This window comes from Aphelocoma coerulescens, chromosome 19 (genome assembly GCF_041296385.1).
Source record: "Aphelocoma coerulescens isolate FSJ_1873_10779 chromosome 19, UR_Acoe_1.0, whole genome shotgun sequence".
Lineage (NCBI taxonomy): Eukaryota > Metazoa > Chordata > Aves > Passeriformes > Corvidae > Aphelocoma > Aphelocoma coerulescens.
In genome coordinates, this window is record NC_091032.1 from 8,249,918 (window position 1) to 8,274,344 (window position 24,427).

Consider the following 24,427-nt stretch of genomic DNA (forward strand, 5'->3'; position numbering starts at 1 on the left):
CTTAAGTAACTTATTTCTGACTTCAGAACCTGCAGTAGCTTAAAGTTATGGCTGCTTCCTGCAGGAATATCCAAAGACAGAAGGGGAAAACTGCCTTCTGCCTTCCCTAAGAGGTTCCTCTCGGACCGGCCGGTGCGGGAGCACAGCGGGGACGTGAGAGGCGACAACCGGGGAATCACAGAACCTGCCGGGTGCAGCGGCCTCTCCGCGAGCACACAGGCGGAACACACCCAGCGGCATTCCCGGCTCGGGACTGCCCGCCCCAGCCCCTTCCCAGAGCCCACGGACACACGCGGCCCACGCGGTCCCGCTCACCCGCCGCCCGAACGGCCCCGACACGCGGGCAGCGCCCCGCGCATGCGCAGCGGCCCCGCCCGCCCGGTCCGCGCCAGGGTGGGGCCGGGGCGGGGCCGGGGCGGGACCGGGGCGGGCCGGGGTGGGACCGGGGCCTGTCGGCACCTCCCGGTGCTTCCCGGTGCCTCCCGGTGCTTCCCGGTGCCGCCATGCAGCGGGAGGTGGGCACGTTGCCGCTGGCCCCCGCCCTGCGCGCACGCCTCGCCGCCGCCGGCTTCCAGACGGCGCAGGAGCTGCTGGACACCGGCCCCTGCGGCCTGAGCAAAGGTACCGGCGGCCTTCGGCCCCGCGGGGCCTCCCCTGGATATTCCGGGCCCTTCCCCTTTCCCCATCCCGGCCTCTGGGAAACGGGCACAGTGAGTAATAATAATAAAAAAAAGACGATTCTGGTAAAAGATCAGCTGACACTGAGTGATGCAGGAAAACGAAAGGGTTTCTGTTAGGCTCTTTCATCTTCTTTCCCCAGCTTCCCTCTTGTTTTTACTACGTGATTTAAACAAAATAAGCTTCTTTGAAGTCAGAAAATTGCCTTTTTCAAGGAATGTGTCATGATTCCTCCCTGTGAGGGTGGCGGGGCCCTGGCTCAGAGTGCCCGGAGAAGCTGTGGCTGCCCCATCCCTGGAAGTGTCCAAGGCCAGGTTGGATGAAGCTCTGAGCAATCTGTGGTAGTGGAAGGTGTCCCTGCCCATGGAAGGGGATGGAACTGGGTTGTCTTTAAGGTCCCTTCCAACCCAAACCAGTCTGGGTTTTTGATGATGGGTAGTTTTATTTCATTAGTGCCAGGGCTGTGTGCATGTTGTCCTGAGAGGGTGAATAAGAATCATTTTGTGTCATGCTGCAGAATCAGTCACTGCTTATAAAATAAAGATGGTGTTTTGTGGTTTTGGCTTCTCTAGAAATTGGAATCTCGAGGGAAGAGGCACTGGAAGCGCTGCAGGTGGTGAGGCAGGAATGTCACAGGGATGCAGCAAGGACAGCTGGGGAATCAGGTGCCACCAGGAGGTGCACAGCCCTGGAGCTTCTGGAAGAAGAGCAAACTCAGGGCTTCATCATCACCTTCTGTTCAGCACTGGACAACATCCTGGGAGGTGGTGTGCAGCTGACAAAAATCACAGAGATCTGCGGAGCACCCGGTGTTGGCAAAACACAGTTGTGGTATTTTATTTTTCCATGATTTCTGTGCAACCAACAATCACTTTTTGTTTAACTCAGCTATGAAATGAATTCATTTTTCTTGTTGTCGCGACTGCAATCCCTGATTCTTCTCCAGCACTGTAAATATAATAATGGCTGTACTGCTCCCTGTTCCGTGTATTCCTCAGCAGGAATATCACTCCAGGAGTGAGTTGGGACAGCTCTGGGGTGTAAATATTCCATTTTTCCCTGTTTCCCATGGCAGTATGCAGCTGGCAGTCGATGTCCAGATCCCAGAATGCTTCGGGGGTGTTGCTGGGGAAGCCGTGTTCATTGACACTGAGGGGAGCTTTATGGTGGACAGAGTGGTGGACATTGCAGCTGCCTGTGTGCAGCACTGCCACCTTATTGCTGAGGCTCAGCAAGAAGAAGGTACGTTGCTAAGTCATTTCTTTCTGCCTAGCAGGCAAGGATGGAGTGAAACAAGTGTCTCGTAGGCTGCAGTGTTACTTTTGGAGTGTTTGCTGACAGCTTTTTATTTCCACCTGTGTGTGTCAAACCCTGAACTACATCTGCGTCTGGAGAAGACTGAGCTGGTCTACTTCAAAAATAATTATTTTTCTACATGGAGATTTTGTGATCATTTTGGTCTTGGGGGTTTTAGGTGCTGTGTGAGGTTTTGGTGTTTGCTCTTCCTCCCTTCCTCCCTTTCTTCCTTCTTTCCTTCCATTTTTTTAGTGCCCTAATGATCATGTTTGTAGCAACACTCAAACACAACTCTGCTGAGCAAAACTGAGTGTTTTGTTTCAAAACACAGGAACAGGTGGGGAAAGAAAAAAGGAACAGCAGAATTTTATGAGGCAGTGTTGCTGCTGAAGGCCCATACAGTAAAACCATAGCTGGGATTCAGCTCCTCCATAAAGTCAATACAGCCAGGCTGCATTTAGTAAGAGTTTTCTTCTCTAAGTCATCAGTCACTTGGGGATAAGGACACAACTTTTATGTTACTCATGGAGAATTTATGCACCAAACTTCTGTTTGAACTGAGGTAAAAAGACACTGTATTAAATGAGCTACTGCCTGTATATTAAACAAGGGATGATTAATAGTCCCTGATGTCCTCTGGTGGTGTTCTGGCTTGAAAATGATTTACTGGAGAAGTTCTTGCTTCAGAAATAAATTTTTCATTGTTGGAGGCCTCCTTTGGAGGCTCCAGTGTGTCTGTGTGCAAATGCTGGGATAGCATCTGCTCACCACCTTCCTGACTTTCAAGCCAGATGGAAAATATGTTTCCACACTCCTTACCTTGCCTGTTCTGTTTCTGGGGGCTTTGCTGTTGCTATGTGTGGAGGGCAGGGTTTGGTGGGATGATGAAAGTAACAATATGCTCGTACAGACTTCTGACTCATTTACTCATCTGTTTGTTTTGTTCTCAGATCATCGGAAAGCTTTGGAGACTTTCTCTCTGGAAAATATCCTCTCTCACATCTATTACTTCCGTTGTCGTGACTACGTAGAGCTGCTGGCCCAGGTCTACCTCCTGCCAGAATTCCTGTCAGAGCATTCCAAGGTAGGGGTTATTGCAGGCTTGTCAGGAGGTGTCACTCATCCTCACGCTGAAGATTTTTGTCTGCTGTAGTAACATGAGTAAACACCTTGGTACCTCGTCAGCTTGGCAGTAAAATATTGGCTGATAGCAGAGTACAAATGTAAAGCCTTCTGCTTGTTTGCCTTTTCGTTCCCATCCCAATTACTCTTGAGAGTAATTTGCTTTTGCCGTCCTCCTGAATTTCCACTCTGAGTTGAGGACGCTGGGTCTGTGCTGCCACATGTTCCATTTCTGTGAGCACTGAGCTGTGAATCACCACAGAACTGCTCCACACAAGAGCCTCTGAGCCAGGGGGGTGTGTAGTGACCATGAGGGTGGCATCAGAAAGGCTTAGTGCCACTTTTTTTGCCCTAGAAGATCACTGAGGACCAGAGACATCCTGCACCATCTGGAAAGTGACTCTTCTTCTTTTCAGTGCATCTTCTGTTGCTACAAGCAACCAGAGCCTGCAGCTTGACTCTTGGGTGGACTGCAGCCAGAAAGTTTCCTAGTACCTAATGTCTTAGAGAAATGCTATTGTAAGGCAGATTTTCACCACCTCCCCTCCAGATTTCTAGGCTCTGCACTGCGGATCACTCCCTGTCAGGATCTGAGGAACATGACTGTGCCTCGTTCTATCAGAGCACAAATCAATGTTGGATTAGATTGTCTTTGGCATATACTCCAAAACTTTTCATTTATGGGAGCTGCTGTGTTCTTGAAAACACAGATGGGAGCCTCACTTTTGCCTGGTGTAATCTGGTATTTCCCTTTCCCTGCCAGGTACTAACGGTGCCCTGTTGTGTTTGCTCTTGTGGAAAGTACATGGCTTCATTAGCACAGTTCCACTGGGCTGCAGTTCCCTGGAACCATCTGTGCTGATTATAAGGGCTTGGCCTGCAGCCTGGAGTTGGTTGCAGGAGAACCACAAGACCTTCCTCTGATTCTTTGGACAGGCTAAGAGTGACTTGACAGATTGCTCATTGCAGTCCAGCTCTCATTAAAATTAGTCTGATCCCTCTGGAGCCAAGTCTGGCATCACAGGAAGCCTCCAGATTTTAGGGGTTTTTATGAGAGAGACAAAGTTGTAGAGGTTTAGGGATAAGAAAGATGTAGAGTTAGAGATCCAAATGTGCCGTTTGGAAATAAGAATTAGTTTGAGATCTTGTTAATAATATGAGAAAGACTGTTAGAAAATATTCTTGTCATAAAAAACCCAATTCTTTAAGGTCTGCTAGAGCCAAGCTGGCATGGACAAGGCAGGTGTTACCAAACTCTCTTAATACTTTAAATACTTTAAGTTTTCCTGTCTCCTACCTTAAAACGATTGCAACTGGGAGAAATTTAACTAAATTGCATCCTACCTGGGCATATTTGTGATAGCCAAGTTTTATAACCATGTATACATTCCTGTCTAGCATGTGTCATGTTTATGCTGTTAAACTGGTTGTTCTTAAAGAAATGATACATGAGGAAGATGTACAGACTCATGGGAAAGAATTTGTAGGAAGGAGGGGAAATGAGAATACAGATGAATATCTTCTTTTAATCCCAACTATTTCATCTTCTTTTGCAAATTAAGGGTCTGTTTTTGTCAGCTGGAGGCCCAGGACGATCTCATTGTGATGTTTGTGCAGGCTTGTATGTTCCAGTCATAAAGAGAACTTCCCAGTAATGAGTTAAATCAATAATGCAGAAAATCAGGATTCTTGTGTTGTTTCCAATTTGTTATCTTGTGCAGTAATGCAAGAACTTGTAGACACCAAGGATTTGAGTGACATCTGAACATGCAGGCACTGTAAGACCATCCATCTCTCTCCTGTATTTCAAACTTGGGTCATCAAAACAGCCACAACAAATGAAGATAGAATAAATCAAAATCCCAGACTAATGTTTATACAGTGTCTTGAGGGTGATGAGCCAGCAGCTGCAGCGTGCTCTGACTTCAGCTAATGATTGCTACAAAAGAAATAATTCAGCAAAGCAAACATCTTGAGGCAAGATAGATCCTCAGCTCCAGTGCAGTGTGCCTGGAATATCTTTAGGCATCTGTTAAACTCTGTGTTTCCAAGACAGATCACTGATAAGAGCTGAGTTATCTCAGCAGTGGCTTCAGACAGTGTGTATTCTGATTTTGATTTGGATTTGATTTTTTAGGGAGAAGGTGAAATAAATTACTGTTTGTGGAGAGTTGACTGAAGTACAGTTCTGATGTTTAATGAATATTTTCTCCAGCTTCTCCTCTGCAAGGCTTCGAGTCCAGCTTTGCCCATCATATTCACCTAAGTCTGAAATAAAACATTCCACTGCACTTAAGAACAGGTCTGGCTGCTTTTTGTCATTTTTTAATAGGATGGTAATGGCAGTTTTTTATCTTTTCTCCTGCATTTAGGTCCGGCTGGTGGTGATTGATGGAATTGCCTTTCCCTTTCGCCACGACTTTGAGGACCTGGCCCTCCGCACGAGGCTGCTGAACGGGCTAGCCCAGCAGCTCATCATCATAGCCAACGACCATAAATCAGCAGTAAGTCCAGGGCAGGCTTAAATCCCAAAAGATGCTCTTTTTTTTTGCAAATAATCAAGGAGATGTGATTTGCTTTTGTCTCTAAATAGCAAAATAAAACTGCAGTAATGTCCTCTGCATTCATTCTTGCCAGTTTAAATGTAGAGGGATCACAAAGGCAAAACACCTAAAAGGTGGGAAATTCCTAGACTTGCCCAAATAAGTAAAATTTGCATCAACAGCATCCTGTGGATCTTAATTAAGTGGTAGAATGGCATCTTTAATGCTGTTTGCCATCATCTCCAATGATTTGGTTGGACAAGGGATGCTCCTCTGATGACTTTACCTACAAAAATACCTCAGAGTATTCAGCAGTTCCAACACAACTTTCCACTCTTTGTTTAAAAATGAACTATGGAACCACTTTATCTGCTGGATTGGCCTTCTCTTCTGGCATCCATGGAAACCCAGAGCTTCCTTCCTGGGCATTGTTTCTACGTCACTGACGGTCTGGAGGCAGCAGAGCCGCAGCCAGCAGATGGCACTGGGAAGCTGCAGCTGTTCCAGAAGTTGTTTTGGAAGTCTGGCAGCTCAGAGAAGCATTGTTCAGGAATTAGAGCTTCTCCAGCCCTCAAAATGGTGCTTATGCCTCTAACAGTATCCAGGTGACTTGTGACCTTGTCACCCACAACTCTCTGGCGCAGTTGGCTTTTGTTCCAAGCAGCTAAAAATAAAACTCCCCTTGTGCTTCCTCTGGGAGCTGTGGGAAGGGAAGAGCCCAGCATTCCCAAAGTGTCCTGCCATGAGCTGTGGAGCTCCTTCCTGCTGCTCTGGGCACCAGGGAGATGATGTTCCAGGGTCTGCAAAGCCTCAGGTTTCCTGAGTGCTTTCCTTCACAGCTTGGTACCTGGTGACCTTGAACAGCAGCTGCTGTCATTGGACAGTGTTTTTCTTTGGTCAAGGATAAAATATATAAATTATTTATTCTCAACCAGGCCACAGTTTGGTGCAAACTTGCTAAATAAACTCTTGCTGAAGGAGTCAGAGCTTCAGGAATGGTTTTGCTTGGATTTGCCCTCTTGTTAGTGGTGTCTGAGTTAGTTCCATGAGCTGTGAGCGGGCTAAATCCAGCCTGCATGCCAGGGATTGCTCGTCAGGCAGCCTGGATGCTCTAATATGGAAGGAAGTCAGATCCTAAACCTGGACTTGGAGTGAGGATGCCCAGCCCTTCTCCAGCAGGGAGATGAGGAGGCTATTTGGGGCTGTTACCATGCACTTGTGATGAGTTACTTCTCTAAAATGTGCAATATCTGTGCTGGGCTCCCAGCTGTGTAAATGTTTTAGGGTGTGCTCAGCAGAATTGTTTCCTCTCACACACTTTCCTGAACTGCTCCAGCATGAATCCTCTGAGCATGTCAAACAACGGAACTCTCTAGGGTCTAGGATGGGTACAATTTTTCATTTTTAATGAAGTTTGTGATTAATATTCCTGGCTCTTTTCTGTCTCACCCACCCCCACTTCTACCAGGGATCTAACCTAGACTGTCTGTGAGCCTCCTACAAGTGATTGGGGCTGCGAAAACACTCCCCCGCTCTGTCTGTTCACTTCCATTCTGCTTTGTGTTGTACCCACTTGTGCATTTTTAGACTACAAGGCACAGAAATTCAGTTAATCACCAGGCTAATGCACGTTGTGAGAAGCACCACCAAGTTCATTTACCCCAGGGACTGAGAGCTGGCTCCTCATGGAGCAAGTCACCTGCAGCTAAACATAGATCCAAACAGCATTTAGGACAAATGTTGTGGGATAAATAAGTTGTGTGGGGTTTGCATCCCTTGGAGAGGATGAAATGGAGGTTTCTTTAAAGTCTTGAATGAAAGAAATCTCCCATTCAAACCAAAAATACATTTTGCAGGGTTCTCATAATTTGTTTTGAAAAGATGAGGCACCTTTACAGTTTCTCCTCATTAACACAGGAGCTTCATCACAGTTGCCAAGAGTTTTGCCTGAGTAACTGCTTCATCAGTAAAAGCTTTTTGAAAATTCCCTCTCTTCCCTCCCACCAATATGGTGTTTTTCCAGGACATTTTCTTATTTCTTTGCTTCTGCTTCCTCTTTCAGGTGGTTCTGACAAACCAAATGACAACAAGGATTGGACAAACCCAGTCCACGTTGGTACCTGCTTTAGGTAAGAGTTTATCTTTGTGTTGAAAATTGATATAGGACTTCCTTTCCTTTGGTTTTATGTACAAAGAAAAATCATCCCAAAAATGTACCTGGGAGGAGTAATCCTGTAGCAGGAATGTGGTGAGGAAGAGGTTAAATCACTAAAAAAGAACCCAGCTTAATGGTTTCATACCCCAAACTAAGCTGCAATTTCCTAAATTCCCTGAGAACCATTCACTGCCTCTCCCAAACAGTTTAAATTGTTTATTTTCCCATTACCCTTGAACATGTTCCATTAATTATTTGCAAAGGCATTTCATATTTGCTGCATCACTGGAATTCTCTGCAGTTATGATGTAGAGGGAAGTTCTATGTGGGATCCTCAGGCACAGCCTGCCCTGAGCCAGGTTAAAGAGTTTTTTTTCTAGCTGCTCAATTTTGCCCTGTAATGAGCAGATACCTCATCCAGGCCTTTCTGCTGCAGTCACAGGGGAAAATAAAACAGTTCTGAAGTGGAGATTTCTACAAATTAAGGAAAGGTTCAGCATTTAAATCTTATTTCAGGCTGTAGCTTTGCATTATTTTATGATTCACTTAAAGGGCACAAATTCTTCAGCTTCTGTGAGCTAAGTAATAATTCCCTTGTTCTGGAGAGGAGGGAGAAGGGGACAGTACAAAGGCAAAGATGTTCCCAGAGTCTGTACAGGCACCAAACCATTTGGCACAGATGTAGAGTAAAATGAATAAACACAGCCCATCTCCTGCAGGAATGTGAAGAACGTGGAATTTGGAGCTGTGCAGGCAGACCCAGCTCGCAGGATCTGACCCTTTTTGTCAGTTTTGCCTCTTGCTCTCTGATGGATTATTTTTGGCAGCCTTTCTTGCTACAAACTCAATTAAAGCTAATAGAGTCTGTCTTTTTTTCACTGGCCAGCATTGTTTGGGAGATGTTGTGTTTACTGAGTCATGGGGACAGTAAAGAATGTGAAGACATTCAGGGGAGGTTATAATTCACAGATATCCTGCATTGCCTTGTGCATATTTTCTTTCACAAACAATTAATTTGACATGACCTCCCGTGGAGCTGACTGTGACTCTCCCCAGTGTGTGTGACCAAAGCATTGTTAAACTGAGTAGTGTGAACTCTTCCAAAAATGCAGTTTGGTACCAGCTGGTAAAATATTTAACCAAGTGGTTTTGATGCCCTGCTCTGAAGAGATGGTATTTCAAAAGTCTCATCATAAAGGCCTAAAGAGCCTCCCACACCATGGTTTGGTGGAGCCAAAGGAACTGTTGAGGGAAGGGTCAGCAGCAAATCCCCAAGTAAAATCAATCAATCCTATTGCCTCCACTAAATAGGGTTTTTTTCCCCCATTGATTGGTAAGCCTGAAAAACAGCTTTTTCATGAAAGCAATAATCTCTAAACTCTTATTCAGCTCCTGTGCAGAAGGGAAGATCTTAATTGGGAGGGGAGGAGAAAAGAAAAAAGCACAGATGCTGCAAGGTATTAAGTCAAGAGCTTTATGAAGGGGACAGCTTTCTTTCCCACTAGTGATAGCTAAGCTGGGTGTTCCTAAACATTTCTACTAAATATATTTAGAAAGGAGGTCAAATATTAATCTACAGGCAGTTCAACTCAGAAATATCTCATTTTACAGTAGCATTTTTCACTCATATTCAATGCAGTTGGAAACGTGCTGGTGTGGAATTTGTAGCCATTGTAAAATGTGTTTTGATCTCTGCCTCAGAGCCATATCTGAGAGCCAAAATCTTTAATCTCAACTCAGATGTAGTGGAGCAAGGTCTAGCAAGATGCCTAGAGGGTCTAGGTCTTCATTACAGTGGGATCATTTTTTTCCTTCTCTGTGCTCTAATAAATACCAGAGCACAGGGGGCACGAGGGGCTGGGGGTGTGGTGGAGACCAGGGAGGGATGGACAGGAAAGAGCAGGTAGACAGGGGAGACTTGACTGCTTTAAAGTGCAATCCATCTTTAGATGGCTGACAGGGATAAACAGAGGAAAAAGCACCCAATAAAGCTGTCTGTACATTGATTTGTGGTCAGGTGGGAGCTGAAACAAGTGACTGTGCCCCTGAATCAGGATAACAATCCAAACTTCCTTCTCTCTTTTCACCACACTTCCCTGCTCCTTGCTTTTGGTTGTGTTATTTTGCATTTTGCTGTCAGAAGCAGAAGACTGCTTCAGGGGCCCTTAATACTTTAATAATCATTGACTTTCTCCCAAAGCTGCTATCCCAAAGGGAGTGATGTTTGCTCATAATTATGCCTGAGAGACAGAATATTGCAGTTCTGAAGTAGGATTTAGACCTCCTCACCAGACTTCTTCAGTAGTAATTAGACAAATCTCTTCTTCAAGCTGCCTCTGTTTTCAAGATTTGTCTAGTACCTGTCCTTTATTAGGCGTCCATAACATTTTTCTACAAATATGGAAGTATTGCATCAAGATTTCTATAAAACACACTGACTACAGAGGTTATTTCTTGTCTCAGTGTATTTGTTGTGCAATCCTTGCAAGTATGAAAAAGATGTGATGCATCACTGCACAAAGGATATGTTTTGTTTTAATCATGGGGGGTTTTTGAAGATTAATTTCATTTCAGCTTGCTGACAGTGGTGGTGGTATAAGAGATAATGATCTGTCATTTTGTGTCCCTCAGGAGAAAGCTGGGGACACGCTGCCACCGTCCGTTTAATCTTTCACTGGGACAACAGTCAGAGGTGAGTGAAAATGTGAGGAAAATCCATGTAATGACAAGTGTGGCATTGGAGAATCTTTCAGACTGAAGCACGGGTTTGAATTTGACTCCTTGCCTTGCTCTGGTTGGTTGTAGCCACTATAATATTTTCAGGTAGAATTTTTTTGCTTCAGTGTTTTCATCCCCTGTCAGTCCAAAGCCAGAGATGCCAAGGAAGGCATTAAAACCACCTAGACAGTGACCCTCAGGACAGGCTGCTGACCCTGAGCTTCAGGGGCAGCCACGGGACCCTTCTGCTTTGGAATGCAGGAGGATCCTGGAGAGCTGTGCAATTCCAGGTTCCAGTGACCTGCAGAGAGGCAGAAGGGGCTGCATTGATGGCCAGCACAGGGCTGAGCTGTGGAGGGTGGGTTGAACCCTTCTAAAAACAATGTGAAATTCTGTCTGTTGCAATGAGATCTCCTCTGTTTCCTGGTTCTCCTTTCCCCTCTTTGCATTGCAAGGTCATTTCTCTTTCCTGGTCAGTTAAATTTGTCCTGTGTATAATATCACCATGCAGCAGCTTGAGATTAAGGAGCTGTGCTGCAATTCCCTAATCTGCTGCAAACAGTGAGCAAAAATGCTGCAGGAATGTTGTTGTGCAGAGTTTTGCTTGTTGAATTTGAAAGAAAAATGCGGTGACACTTTCTTGGGGAGTTTTGTTTTTAAATTCTAAGTTTGAAGGCAATGCAGAATGATTACAGCAGGCTGTTTAATTTGGAATTAAATTAACATCACTGATTAGTTAACAGTCTTTTTAGGACAAGTTGCATCAACATAATGATTGCAGTGAACAAAAGTTAATTTTATATATGAAAAGAACTTTTTTTCTTCTGCAACAGAGCTAGGAAGGCTGCAGATAGAAGTTCCAGAAAACAAGCCAAGGATAGACAAACATGGCTTATTTACTGATGTAAATCTGCAGCTAACATGGAGTGGAGCCTGCAGAAACAGCAATTCTGGATACAACTGTAAAAGCAGAAATAGCTCAATGCTGTCTTATTTTTGCAAAGGCTGCCTATAGCTGATGATCCATTGTGGTTTTGTTGTTTTTATATCAGGTTACTGAGGCACAAAGATCATTTGAGGATCCATTTGCCTTTTTTTTAAAAAAAATTTTAAATGTGCTTTGGCCAACTCTGGTACCTGTCTCCTCCTTTCTGTCTACTACTGAAAATGTCAGAGCTTAATTCTAAGGGTTCTCTTTGCTGGGAGGAAAGATCCTGTTGAGTCAGAGGCTCCAGCTGAGCTCTTGTGAAAGCCTGGCTTCTGCAGCTCCAGATTTGGGCAATTTTGTCAAGTATAACCCAGCATTTGAGTGTTCTGAGGAATTCCCTGTGTAGCTAACATGAAGTGGCAGTGTTCCTCAGGCTGTAATTACGTGCTCTCTAATAGAATGGCACCTCAGGGAGGAAAAAAAACCCCGAAAATAATTAACAGGATTTTTGGCAGGGTGTCTTGCTACAGAGAGCTGAACACTTTCTAGATTGGCTTATGTAAGTGTGAGTTTTGGGGAGGTGGGCACGGTGCAGACCAGCAGCCCTGGCAAGGGTTGAAAACCCCTTTGCTTTTGAGCTGCTTTGCAATTTTCTCTCTGTATTATGCAAGCATTTACTGTAGAACACAAATCAAGGTGTATTGCTTAGAGTCTAAATGCACCAAATCAGGGAAGTGTCAGAGGAGAAATGAAAGGGGAACTACTTTCTCAAGGTTATGCTGTGTGTCAGTGGCAAGGGCAGGCATAGAAATAGAACATCTTCTCCAGCCTCTGGGTTATATTGACAGGCTTGTGAAATCTCTGGAAAAAGCCTCCCTAGAAGTACTGGAATTCTTGAGGGTCTCTCCCAGCTTTGAGAAGTCAGTGAACAAATGATTAATGGAGTAGGGAAGAGTTGTGCTCAAAACCTTTTTTGTTTGCATTTTAAGAAAGTGACATTTGGATTTAATTCATAATGAATATTGTTCCAAAAATGTCATCAAATTCTGTGATGAAACAAGGCTAATTAATCATTCACTCTTTTTAGTAGGTCTAGATTGTGTTTGAGCTGACAGGTCATGTAAGGATGAGAATCCACAGTTTGAATGACCTATATGAAAATACATCCATAAGAATTCCACTGGTACTGTAGGAAAACTTGGGTCTGGTCACTGGGCTATTTGGAATTTTTATTACTCTATTAATTAATCATAATTACCTGGGGTTTCTTTTACCAGGTTGGCCACATTGTACAAATCACCGAGTCAGAAGGAGTCCACCATAGCCTATCACATCACAGTGAGTATTCCTTTGGGGATGGAGATTCACAGATGGGAGCACATTGTCAGCTGTAAAGGAATTTTCAGACAAATCTGAGAATGGTCTTTGCTTTTTTAGTGTTGCTTTTCAGCTGCCTTCTGAAGGGAACCAGTAATACTGGGATATCTCCAGATTTAGGGGTAATTTGCACCTTTTCTCTTTAGAAAAGTGACCCAGCATTTTTTCCTCTCAGAGTTAAAATACGTTTGATTTCCAGATCAAACTTCCAGGCAGCCTGTCCCCACTCGTTCTGCTGCTAGTGCTGCTTATTTTATCTGCCCTTGGTGTTAACTTTTGGCCTAAGTGCAATTACCAAGAACCATCTGAGCCTTCGTTTTGGGAGACCTGAACTGTTTTCTCCCTGGTCAGGTAGGGTGCTGTTTCTCAGGTGGTTCTTTGCATCTGTTCCAGCTGAGTTCATCTTTTTAGGATCAGGATGACCAGAATTCAACCCAGTATTCCAGAGGCCTCACCAGTGCTTTGTTCCATAGGTGTTTCCCCATCTCTGCTTTATGTGTGGTATCAACCATATTGTGTTTATCCTACACTGACCCTACACCAGCCAATATACACAGAGTTTTCTCTTCTGCCACTACCATGTAAGGAGCTTCCAGCTTATGGCTGGAGTCCTTATTCATCCCTAGTTAAATCCTGTGATTATTTCCTATTGTGGAGTGCTTAGATACATATAAATGAGAAGAGATGCTGTCTAAGCTGTATTTAGGTTTGAAAAGACAGCTCCACTCAACTCTTATATCCTCGAACGTCAGATCCATAGGTACAACTCCGTAACTATTTGCTACGTGTCCTCATGGAAACACGTTGCCATAGCATTTTCTGCAGATTTTAATGCTGCCATCAGATGAGATCCTCAAACTTTCAAAGAGAAATCAGATTTTTTTTTTTCCCCCTCCACTCCTGAATGTATTCACCTGGACAGAAGAAATATTGCAAATATATACTTTTATAAAGATTGGAAGGGGAAGTGGGATTGCATCCCAAGGTTGTTTGGATCATGTGATGTGAGTCCTTTTTTCTCCAGCTGACAAACAGATGGATTTTATCTCAGACAGTTTAATTGCCTTTTTCTTTCACTTTTATAAGCACCATAAAACACCTATGCTCTCTTCTGTGTGAATGCACACAATCTTGAAATAGAGTTGAGAGTGAATCCTAATCAAAGATTAGTTAAAATTTAAGATTATCCCTGTGTTTTTTCCCTTAATCCTGATGAATTGCTTCAGCAGATGATTTCTTAAGTAAAAAATGTATTATCCCCATCTCTTTCATGAAATTCAGGTCTGAGAACAGTCTGCTGTTACCATTTCTCATTCCATAGTTAAATTGGAAGATGTCAATACATCCAGTGTTTCCAAGTCAGATTTGTGTATAACCAGCATACAAAAAAAATATTTAAAAACCAAAAAATAAATTCCTTAGGACTTAGAAATGTTCAAATGAGGTGCTTTGGTACCATTGGCAAAGTGGCTGCTCAGTGCCCATGAGCTGATGAAATGTGTAAATTCATGACTGAGCTGTGGGGTTTTTTTATCCCTGTCCTTTCCAGCACACTGGCATCAGTCACCACTCTGAGGGGGCTGTGGAACTCCTCTCCCATGAAATCCTTTCTTCCACAGGCTGATAAGGATTCATTCTTAAATGCAGAGTATAGAAATGGAAATTGATTTATGCACAAGGGAGTAAGCTCAGCTGATTCACCTGAATTTCCCAGGAATGTGACCTGATTATTTCGTAGTGAAAGACAGAGACCCAGGATCTAAATTCCAGGGAGGAATTGTGTTTCCCTGAGCTGTGGAGGGTCTGCCAGGCCAGCAGTGGGAACGCTGCTCAGGTAACAAACCCATCTACCCTTGCCAGTTGGGCTGCAGAGGATGTAAATCCAGAGGACATTAAGGAACAATTCAAAATGACAGAAGTCTGGGCTTTGTCCTTGGTTCCAGCAGCCACCTCCTCACCATCTAAAACCCACTCCCAAACCTCACAAATATACACAAAATTCTTGTGTTTTCAAGGTGCCTGCCTGTAACCAAGTACAAGACAACCATCCTGGGCAGTCTACTTTATGTTCTGGCCCTTATAACCCTTGGAATGCTTTCACTGGGAGTCAGCATTCTGGATTAAGTGGATAGTTGGCTACAGATCCACCTTTGTGCCTCAGGGAAATGGCAGAGATTAGATGCAGCGAAACATTAAACTTGAAGATTCCCCATTATGCTCTTTAGAATAACACTTGAGTTGCTTATAAATAGCAGAGGGGCTGCACAGATCCTGCCCTTGTGGCACCTCTTGCTGTTTGTTCCTTTAAAAAGCCCGGGTTGGGTGAGGTGAGGCTTTCAGAAATAGAAATACAGGAAGGGGAGACTTAAACAAGACATTTTGCTCGGGTTTGGGATTGATCTTGGTGTGGGACACACTGGCATTTGGGAAGAGTCATCTGATGGTAATTCTGCCTGCTTTTTTCACACTGCACCAACCCAAAATGTCAGCATTCCTGAAATGCTCTTGTCCCCACATTGTCTCTACCTGAGCGTTTTGGATCAGCAAAGCAATTTTGTGTTCTGATTAATGCCTTTTCCTCTCTAAGTCTGCACTGAGAGTCTTCACTGAGCTGTCAGCAGTGCTCTCTGCACAGCATTTGTATGGAGATGGGAATTCAGACAGTTGCAGGCTTCACACAACATCTCATCATCTCCATCTGCATCCATGACATGTTTAACTAACTGACTTCGAGGCCTTTCATATTTTAAAATGGTTAAAAATTAAATTGTGAGTTACAGTAACAGAAAATATGAGTGGTACTAGGCCAGCTAGAACACTTCAAGCACTCTCCTGAGTAGCAGCATGTAGTTTTCACTTCTACATTTAGTTTTTGGCAGTCAAAGGTTTTCATCCTATTGTGTCCCATAAATTACTATGCTGGAACAGTCTTTGCAGTCTAGAGGCAGATTCAGCTCTGCTGTTCTCTTACAATGTCTCATTGATGTTTTCAGTTCATTAAGTAGGTACATGGAACAAAAATATCCTAGGTTGTAGAAATTCACAGTTTTGTTTCTGAAAATGACTGAGGCAATTAATCCAGTCATCTCCTTGCTTCTGTGGGAGCTGATGGATTTGTCTTTTGATTTATTTAAATAGGCAACATAAGTTAATTTACAGAGAAGCAGTTTTTCATAGCCATAGGGGTGATAAACAGTAAAATGAAAGTGATAGCCTGGTTGGTGAAAATAAAATACCTTTAAAAAACAAAACGAGGCACATGTGTTGTAAAGTTTGCAGTGCTGAGCTTAACCTGGTCTATAAACATAAATGGCAGCATCATCTCTCATTCTGATCTTCTGGGAACTGGTTACTCATGCTTTCTATCCCTATAAGCCTTAGCTCATGATTTTCCTTCCATCTTCCAGTCCCATGGCTTCCGAGATGTGCAGCCTCCAGCTGTCACTCACAGTGCAGAGGGGACTGAGATGAACCCTCGGAAACGGCCACGGACAGGGGAGGGGAAGCAGCAGTGATTCCAAAGTGGAATGTTAAAAACCTGTGGGAGAGCAGTGGCAGAGTGGATGTGCAGCCAAAGGCAGCCTGAGAGACTTTCAACTTCAGTTCCTGCTCTGGACTTTATTTTAATATTAAGACTGCAACCTGCAAGTTTCTGTGGCACAAAATTCCTTTGTGTATGGCATAATTGTACTTCTATAATAAAAATCTATGTTTTCTATAACAAGTGGCTTCAGCTTTGGCATTGTTTTTTTTTTTTTGTTTGTTTGGGTTTTTTTTTGGGGGAGGGGGGCTACAACTCCATCTTTTCACACTGGGTAAAAAGACAATGAAATGAGAGCCTCCAGCACAGCACATTTAATGACAGACATGTGGATCAGTCATCTGGCTTTGTGTGTACCTGAATTTTAAGGAGGTGGATGCAGCACTGTGCTCACCACAGGCTCAGAGCAGGACACAGGCAGTGGATGCTGGAAGAGAAATGCAGCTTTCAGTGCTACACCAGAGTGGGGCTTTAGCCCTCACCTGCTGCAAAGTCCTTGGTCAAGGACAATCAAAGCTCTGCTTTGAACTTCTCATTTATCCTGTAGTGGCAACAACAGAGATGAAAGACTGGATCTGAAGGACAAAGGATTTAATCCAGCACGATAATTTTATGTTCCTGTCTCAGTAAGTGGGAATATTTTACCATGACTCAGGCTTGAACCAAACTGCTGCATAGCTCTGACTTCCATGTTCTTCATTTCATTTCAGGCTGTAATCAGGATCTCTTTTGTTCGTGGCTGTAATAAAAAGGAAACCCAGACTTAGGCACCAGCAATATCAGCAGCTCCAGAATCTAAACCCAGAGAATGAATGTACTCTGAAAGCACAGCAGCTTTTTGTCCTCTTTTTATTAAGAGAAAACAAATCGAGGAGATTATTAGAGGAGAAGAAAGGTGCTGCACTGCAAAATAGTAATTACTTCAATTATGAGAAGTGTTTGTACACATGCACAGAGATGACCCCTTTTGGCAGAGCACTCGGTAACGTTAGAGCTGAGGAAACTCAGCCAGCAGCTAAATGGAGAATTCAAGTTGTGGGAGTCACTATCTTAAATTTTTAATTTAGTATACACTAAACTGACTTTGCCTTGAAACAAAATTCAGTGCTGAATCTGAGTCATAAAATCTCTCTATTCAAAAAAGGCTGCAAAAAAAAAAAAAAAAGGCAGTGTTTTTTGCATCATTATAGGGTTTAAATAAAAATTACATAATAAAGTATTAAAGGGAGAAGTATTGAGTTGCCATGCAGCAAACCGGGCTGTGTCAAAATTTAAAAACTGTGAGTCAGGGAGAAGCTCTGAAGCAAGCAGCATGACATAAGGGAAGGGAGGCAGCGGGATCTGTGACTCAGACAAACATTTCAATGCAGGAGACACAGGCAAACAAAAGGATCCTACCGCATGTGATGTCAGCAAGCAAACGCTCCCGTTTGGGAATAAAGGCTTCCTACGTATTGCAGTGCGGGAGGAGGGGGGAGCTGGCACCGAGCTCTTGCCTACGTAGCCACAAGGAAAACCATCCATTAGGAATGTTGGAGCAATATTTTCAGGAGCTCTCCTGGATCCTGGTGATAGCTGCTATCTAAGGGGTTTGGTAATTATGGAAAAATCCATTTCTCTCAATGCATTGTGCTGGGATTTAACACCCTCCCCACGTCCTTCCATGTGTGAGCAGAGTAACAGTGTGGCTCCCATATACTATTAATTTCAGCTGACTGTGGTTTTAATTTTGTTTGTAGTAGAGTAGCATCCAAAAGCCCCAGCTGAGATGCTGATCCTGTTATAACAAGATAAATGGTTTTGGCTGAGTAAATGTTAGAGCTTCCAGTGTTATGGGCATCATTATTCAAATAAAAAAGATGCACAGTTACTGGTTAACAGTGGGAGCTACAAAATGTCCAGAGGAAACATTGGAGGCTCTCTATGCTGAGATTTTTAAATTTTTCTCTCTTTTTTTCCTATTGAAGCTATTATAAAAATCAGTTCTGCAGACCAGAACTGAGAGAAGGATCTGTTGGCGGAGACAAAATTAGATTAAATGAGCCAGATTTCGTTCTCATCTGCTGGAGACAAGGAAGCTGTTCCAGGCTCAGAATTGCAGAGAAAGAAAAAATTTGACCGTTGCCTCACCAGTAAATCTTCCATGGCAAGTTGATTTTTTTCCATGTGTGCCTGGAATTCTCATGCATGTCACAGCATCAGTGCCCAACAGCGAGGGGCAGAAGAGAATTTTATTATTGCACAAAAAGTAAGATTCTAAGTAGCCAACCTCATGGCACTGCATCAAAAAGAAAATGGGTTGTTTGATTTGCTGCTTAAGTCCCAGTTTGCTGAAAGCCAAGGGCTTTAACTGTCATGCTGAGTTTGAAATGATTCCATTTTGTGGGGACGACATTTACTTGCGGTGGAGGAACTTATTTTGTCACCACAACAAGAGTCCAGATCCCACCACAGGCCTTGGCAACAGGCAAACACTGTGGTCACAGGAGAATTCTCAAGCCCTGAGTCCTGCTTCAAAACTCTTTCATTTGGACAGGGAAAATAACAATTTGTTTATTCCTGATTTGATGTGTTCTGCACCTTTTCCATTATGAAATACTGAGGAACCAGCTAGCCTCTAAGTAGAGTAAATATAAGAAAACGTGGAGAAGAAATAGCTTAACTGGAGGTACAAAGGTGTAGCCAAGGTTCAAGGTAGGAAATCGGTCTCCTATTGAAGTCAATCACAAAGTGATTGATTCGTGTGGAAAGGAGATTTGGCCACTAACCTGAGTGTTGAGTACAGAGCTGAGAAAAGTACATTTAAAATATAACAACCATTTTCCTGTTGAATTTCAGTTACTGTTCCTTTACTTACTTTACAGGGGGACTAAATTTAGAATCAGATTTATTCTCAGGTATTTCATGGATTAACAACAAAGGTGAAATCCTTACTACCTGCTTTTTGAACTCCACCCTTTTTCCTGAACAAAAGAAGATAGGAAAGTTGGAAGGATAAGTGATTGTGCTCCAGCTTCTCAAAAGAGACTGTCTTTACCATGCTCAGGATAATAATTCTTTAGAAAGGCACATTAAGATGTGTTGTACTGGTTAATTCTATGTGAAATATATGTGGTAAAGTTTGAAGTATGGTTTGATGCTTTCTTATCCTTGAAGGAAATGGAATAAACAGAGCGCCGACATGGCACTAACACAAATATTACAGCAGAGCACAGAAGGGAAATAACAGCTTTTTAAAAGGATGAGACCCAGGGAGGTCAGTCTGTGTTCCCAAAGCAGCTCAAGCACAAGGGCCCTGCTAAGAGCTCGCCCAGGGAGCCTGGCTGCAGGGGAATGTGGCGCTGGCACTGTCTGGGAGCAGCCCGGCCAGCCCTCCTCCGCAGCAGCCCCTCGGCTCCAGGAACCAGGGCCAGCTGCTACCTGCTCCGGGCTTCCCTCTGCCTGCTCCCCAGCCTGGGCACTCAGTGTCTCGTGGCTCCTGGCCATGCACTCATTTGGGATGATTAGGGTCAGGGGAGTTGGCTTCCCTTGGCTGGAGCAAGATGCCTGCATTAATGTTCTATCCTGAAGAATGAAATCACCGGGAACTGGCCCCTTTCCCAGTACTGAATTTCACCCACAAATGCACCCACTGTTAAACTGTCAGCTCCTGTCTTGCTTCCCACAAGCAAGAAATATTCCTTCAATATCCACTATCTATTAGAGAGCCTAAGCTCTACACATTTTTAATTCTATCTATTGAAATAATAAATGGCATTAAAACCAATAGTTCCATCATTACACAAGTAGTAAAAATGTTAGATGATGTGCCAAAGGAATGCATAGAAAAGTGTGTATTTTACTAAGTCATCCTTCAAGAATTATAGCTAATTCTGCTCACTTTATTACAAGAATTACTTGCCATTGATTTAAACAGAGCCAAAGAAGCATTGGGATATTAAAAAAAAATAAATCACATTTCAGTTTCAAACAATGAGAATGGGGAATGTTTAAAATATTTTATAACATATATAGGACAGTAAAAAAGAAACTCTACAGACCCCAACAAATGGTTCTAATTGGATCTGGGTGTATTTCTCAAAGGCCACAAATATGCTGTTCGACTCAGTTTGCATTATTTTGGGGGCTTAAATTTCTGACACATATCCTTCTAATACTCTTAATTTATTTAGCGTGAACCACTGCAAATTTAGCAACACAGTTACAACTACACTCACTCAGTAATTCTTTTTGTATCATATATGTTACTAAATTAAAATGTTTTGGGCTAAAGAACAAGTTGAGTCCTTAGCAAGAAAATAATGCCTATAAAGTGCAGCATGTCAATATGAGACTGTAACACTTCTTTCTACTAGATAAGCTTACTGCTTACTACGCTTTTGATAGTAAATGTGTTATGTCACATAAATCTAGCTGTCTAAAGTCATTCACTCATTAATTTGTGAAATGAACACAAGTTTCTGTGGCTAAATCGTAGGGTTTGAGACTGTGGAAAGAAGTTAGAATCAGCTGCATCAGTGGGATTTGAGGGGGACACTAATTCAAACCACACCCTTTCCTAAACAGGGGTTTGAATGGAAGGCCGAAAATGGAATTTTCCTTTGGGATGGGACTGGAAATTTCCATGACAGCTGGAAGTGGGATTCAGGCCTGAAATCCCGTGTTTTGCAAAGGATGGGATATTTCAGAATAATCTTTGACTATTAATCTGGAAAAGCTGACTTGACCTGAAAAACTTTGAAGAAAAATAGTAAGAGAAAGAAAAAGAGAGAAGAACTTTGGTGTTTAGGAACACCCCAATACAGTATTTATTATGGTGAAGGAGTCAGTAAAATTGTGGTGACAGAAGTTACTCAGCTTTTTAAAGCTGCAGTTGAACAGACTGAACCTAAGAAAATTAACTGGGGCTTGATGGATGTTGACTCTGTCAACAAGAGTCTTCTTGCTGTATTCCTTACAAATTCTTGCTTTAATCTTAAGCAACTGGAATTATTAAAACTGAACATAGCTTCTAAAATTAATTCAGGTTTACTGCAAAAGCCCTACTTTTTAAAGAAAGAAGCCCTACTTTGAAGAGGCATTTACCATTGGATTTTTCCTATTAAACTCATTTGTATGGTATCAGATCATATATCACAGGTATGTTGAGTATTGTCAAAGCACTCTTCATGACCCTACATGTCTTCTGTTTGTCAGCCCACAGGAATCACTTCCAAAGGTGACAAAGAATTAAAAAGCACTTCTTTTTGCCCACCATACAATTCAGGCCACCACCCCAAGGCCTGTTCAAACCCTGCTTATTTCTCAACAGCAAATGAGAAAGAGGAAGGCATTGTTTTAAGGCTAAATTAAAACAGATTTCTTCCAAAACAATACTGTAAAATGTTCTTTTTTCAAACAAAAAGCAACATGATTAAGCTGAAATGGATACAAACACCCATGTTTCCTTCTCACATCAAATCCAAACCTCATTCTCCATATGATTTGCAATGGTACCAGACTCATATGTTGTGAATTCTGAGTTTATTCCATCCACCTTCCCTCATCCCATGGGAACCATCCACCCGGCTGCTACCCAGTGATATCCAGAGTGTAGCCAGGCACTCTAAATTTAGCTCCCAGAGTTCCTGAACACTCCAAACATTTCGTAACAGCACTGAGCACACGCTCTGAGGGATCAGTGGGTAGCACATTGTGCTTAGAGCTTCCTTTTCTGGGCAGCACTGAGGAGCAGGGTGGCTCCTGCTGGGGGAATTGCCCACCCCAGTGGCCCCACAGAGAGCAGGGCCAGCAGGTTCCTCCTGCCTGGCTCAGCCACACCACCCACAGCGACCGTATGCTCCACTTCCCAGCTTAATGGGAATGGTTTTCCACCTTCCCCTCCCAGAAACCAACGTCAGCGTGGCTGGGAGCCATCAGCTCTCTATTTAATATCAGAGCAAAACAATCCCGACTTGACCGTAGTGCCAAAAGTTGACAAAGTGTCCTGAGTGTGGAGTTCTACTCTATTTCATTTTAATTAGTGTCTTCTGCCACGAGACAAATGATGAAAAGCACATGGGGACTGCCAAGATGAATCAAGGACATCTGGTAACTTTAACATTTCAACAAGAAACGGAGTAGGTATTACTCCTAGATTCTCTTCTGTGCTGTTTGAAACAACTAAAAAGTACATAGAATTAACAAAAATTTTAGAGAAAGGCTGCCTAAATGCTTTTGAATCTCTTCTTAGATAGTTTTAATTGCTGTTTGTCATACAATATGAAGCTGATCTTGCATCTTGTTGAATTAGCTGTTACTTCCCTAAGACATTGTTATAATAGGAATTTTTATAATTCAGATCATATTATGCCAAGGTTATCTGGATTACAGTTTCTTAGAAACTCCAACTGCCTCTGGATTCCTAGTGAAAAACAACTAATCATGAAGTTAAAACTGCTTTGTGATACTTGCATTGATATGCATCCTCCCGGGGCTTGTGACTCACTGATGATGCAGAACACACAAACATAAAAAAAAAAAACCAAACCAAAATCCAGCAATGACATCGTCAGCTGCAACTGGGAGCTCTCTGCTCAAAAAGAACTGCAATGTTTCTTACCCTTCAGTATTTCTTACCCTTCAAACCTACCTGGCACCCCTAAATAAACAAGTGTTAGACTGAAAATAAAGAAATGGTATAAAGAAAAATATTGCTTAGAGATAACCTTGCAGGAGAAGCAATGTGATTTTCTGTCACTGTCAGCTGTGAAAGACCAAGACTAACTGTGGCAATCACATTTTTACCTCTCAGGGCTTTTACATATTCGCAAGATTGCAATATGATCGGCCAATGCAGGTTGCAGGAAATATTCTAAAATTAGTTTGGCTCTAAAATAATTCACCAAATAGAAGACAGATTTACAGGAGCACCTGACATGCAGAGGTAATTACTACAATGCAGAGAACAACAGGTTTCAGCAAGATACTGTCCTTGTTACAATACATAAAAATTTGAGGATCTTTTTTCATATGAGGCTCGTGATTTGACCATTTTTCAAGGTATATCTGACATTAAGGATATCGTTCCCTCCCATGTGTACAAGCTATTTTAAATGTGTGGCAATTAGACCTGTTCATTATTGGTATTTATGGACCTGATAGCTCTGAAAATAGCTTCCAGTAGCAATGAATAAAACAAGCCAAAATGCCTTTCACAAATGAAAGACATTTATTAGACAGCAAGAGAATATTCAGTAGAGTTTGTCTCCCACTGACGGGTTATCTTTTAAGTTTTGGTTGGAGCAGCATCTTCAGCTTCTCACAAGTTCTCCTTTGCCAGAACATGGAATGTGTAGATACTGCATAATATGTAATTTATCATAGGATCATGGAATGGTTTGGGTTGGAAGGGACCTTAAAGATCATCTATTCCAACTCCTGCCATGGGCAGGGACACCTTCCACTGAACCTGGGTGTTCAGCGCTCCATCCAACCTGGCCTTGGACACTTCCAGGGATGGGGCACCCACAGCTTCTTCGGACAACGTGTGCCGAGGCCTCCCCACCCTCACAGCGAAGAAGTCCTTACGAACACCTGAACTAAACCTACCCTCCTCCTTTCTCATGGCCAGTTCCCCTCACGCAAACACGCTCCGATGTCAAACCCGCTCTCCGAGGCTGCTCCTGGCCCCGGCCCGGGCCGCGGCTTGGCGGGACAGCGGCGTCCCCTCACGGCGGGGTGAGCCCGGGCCGCCCCCCGCTGCCGCCCCGGCCCCGCGCACCCTCCGGCAGCCGCGGAGGCGCCGACGGCGACGGCGGAAGCTCCAGGGAAGCCCCGAAGGAGGCAGGGATTAGGTAACAGGCGATGTGCGCTCAGGTTTCCTCCGGGTTCCTGTGAGGAACCTACGCGTCTGGCTGCCTTCGCATGACTCATCACAGCGGCGCGGCTGCCGCCGCTCCCGCTCCCCCGCCAGCGCCGCGGCCCGAGCCGCCCCCTCGGGCGGCCGCCAGACCCCGCCGGGCCCCCCTCAGCGCCGCGCGCGCTCCCGACGCCCGGGCGGCCCCCCCCCCCCCGCCCGCACCCCCCGC

General features: G+C 43.7%; 1 protein-coding gene and 1 long non-coding RNA gene across 3 annotated transcripts; one reads left to right on the forward strand and one right to left on the reverse strand.

Annotated features, from left to right (window-relative positions):
• The first annotated feature begins 430 nt into the window (after window positions 1-430).
• On the forward strand, window positions 431-16,332 carry RAD51C (RAD51 paralog C). The gene is made up of 9 exons (XM_069033228.1): window positions 431-621; window positions 1,251-1,509; window positions 1,754-1,920; window positions 2,925-3,058; window positions 5,469-5,600; window positions 7,702-7,768; window positions 10,426-10,486; window positions 12,718-12,778; window positions 16,225-16,332. The coding sequence occupies exons 1-9, from the start codon at window positions 504-506 to the stop codon at window positions 16,330-16,332; spliced, it is 1,107 nt and encodes a 368-aa protein (XP_068889329.1). The 5' UTR covers window positions 431-503.
• Window positions 16,274-24,345, reverse strand: LOC138120487 (uncharacterized). Of its 2 annotated transcripts, XR_011155873.1 has the most exons (5): window positions 23,949-24,345; window positions 17,757-17,854; window positions 17,004-17,097; window positions 16,716-16,785; window positions 16,275-16,355 (listed from the first exon to the last, which is right to left on the reverse strand). It is a non-coding gene; the product is annotated as an uncharacterized lncRNA (long non-coding RNA). The 2 variants fall into 2 exon arrangements; XR_011155874.1 differs by lacking the exon at window positions 16,716-16,785 and having other exon boundaries at window positions 16,274-16,355.
• Between the last annotated feature and the right edge of the window lie 82 nt (window positions 24,346-24,427).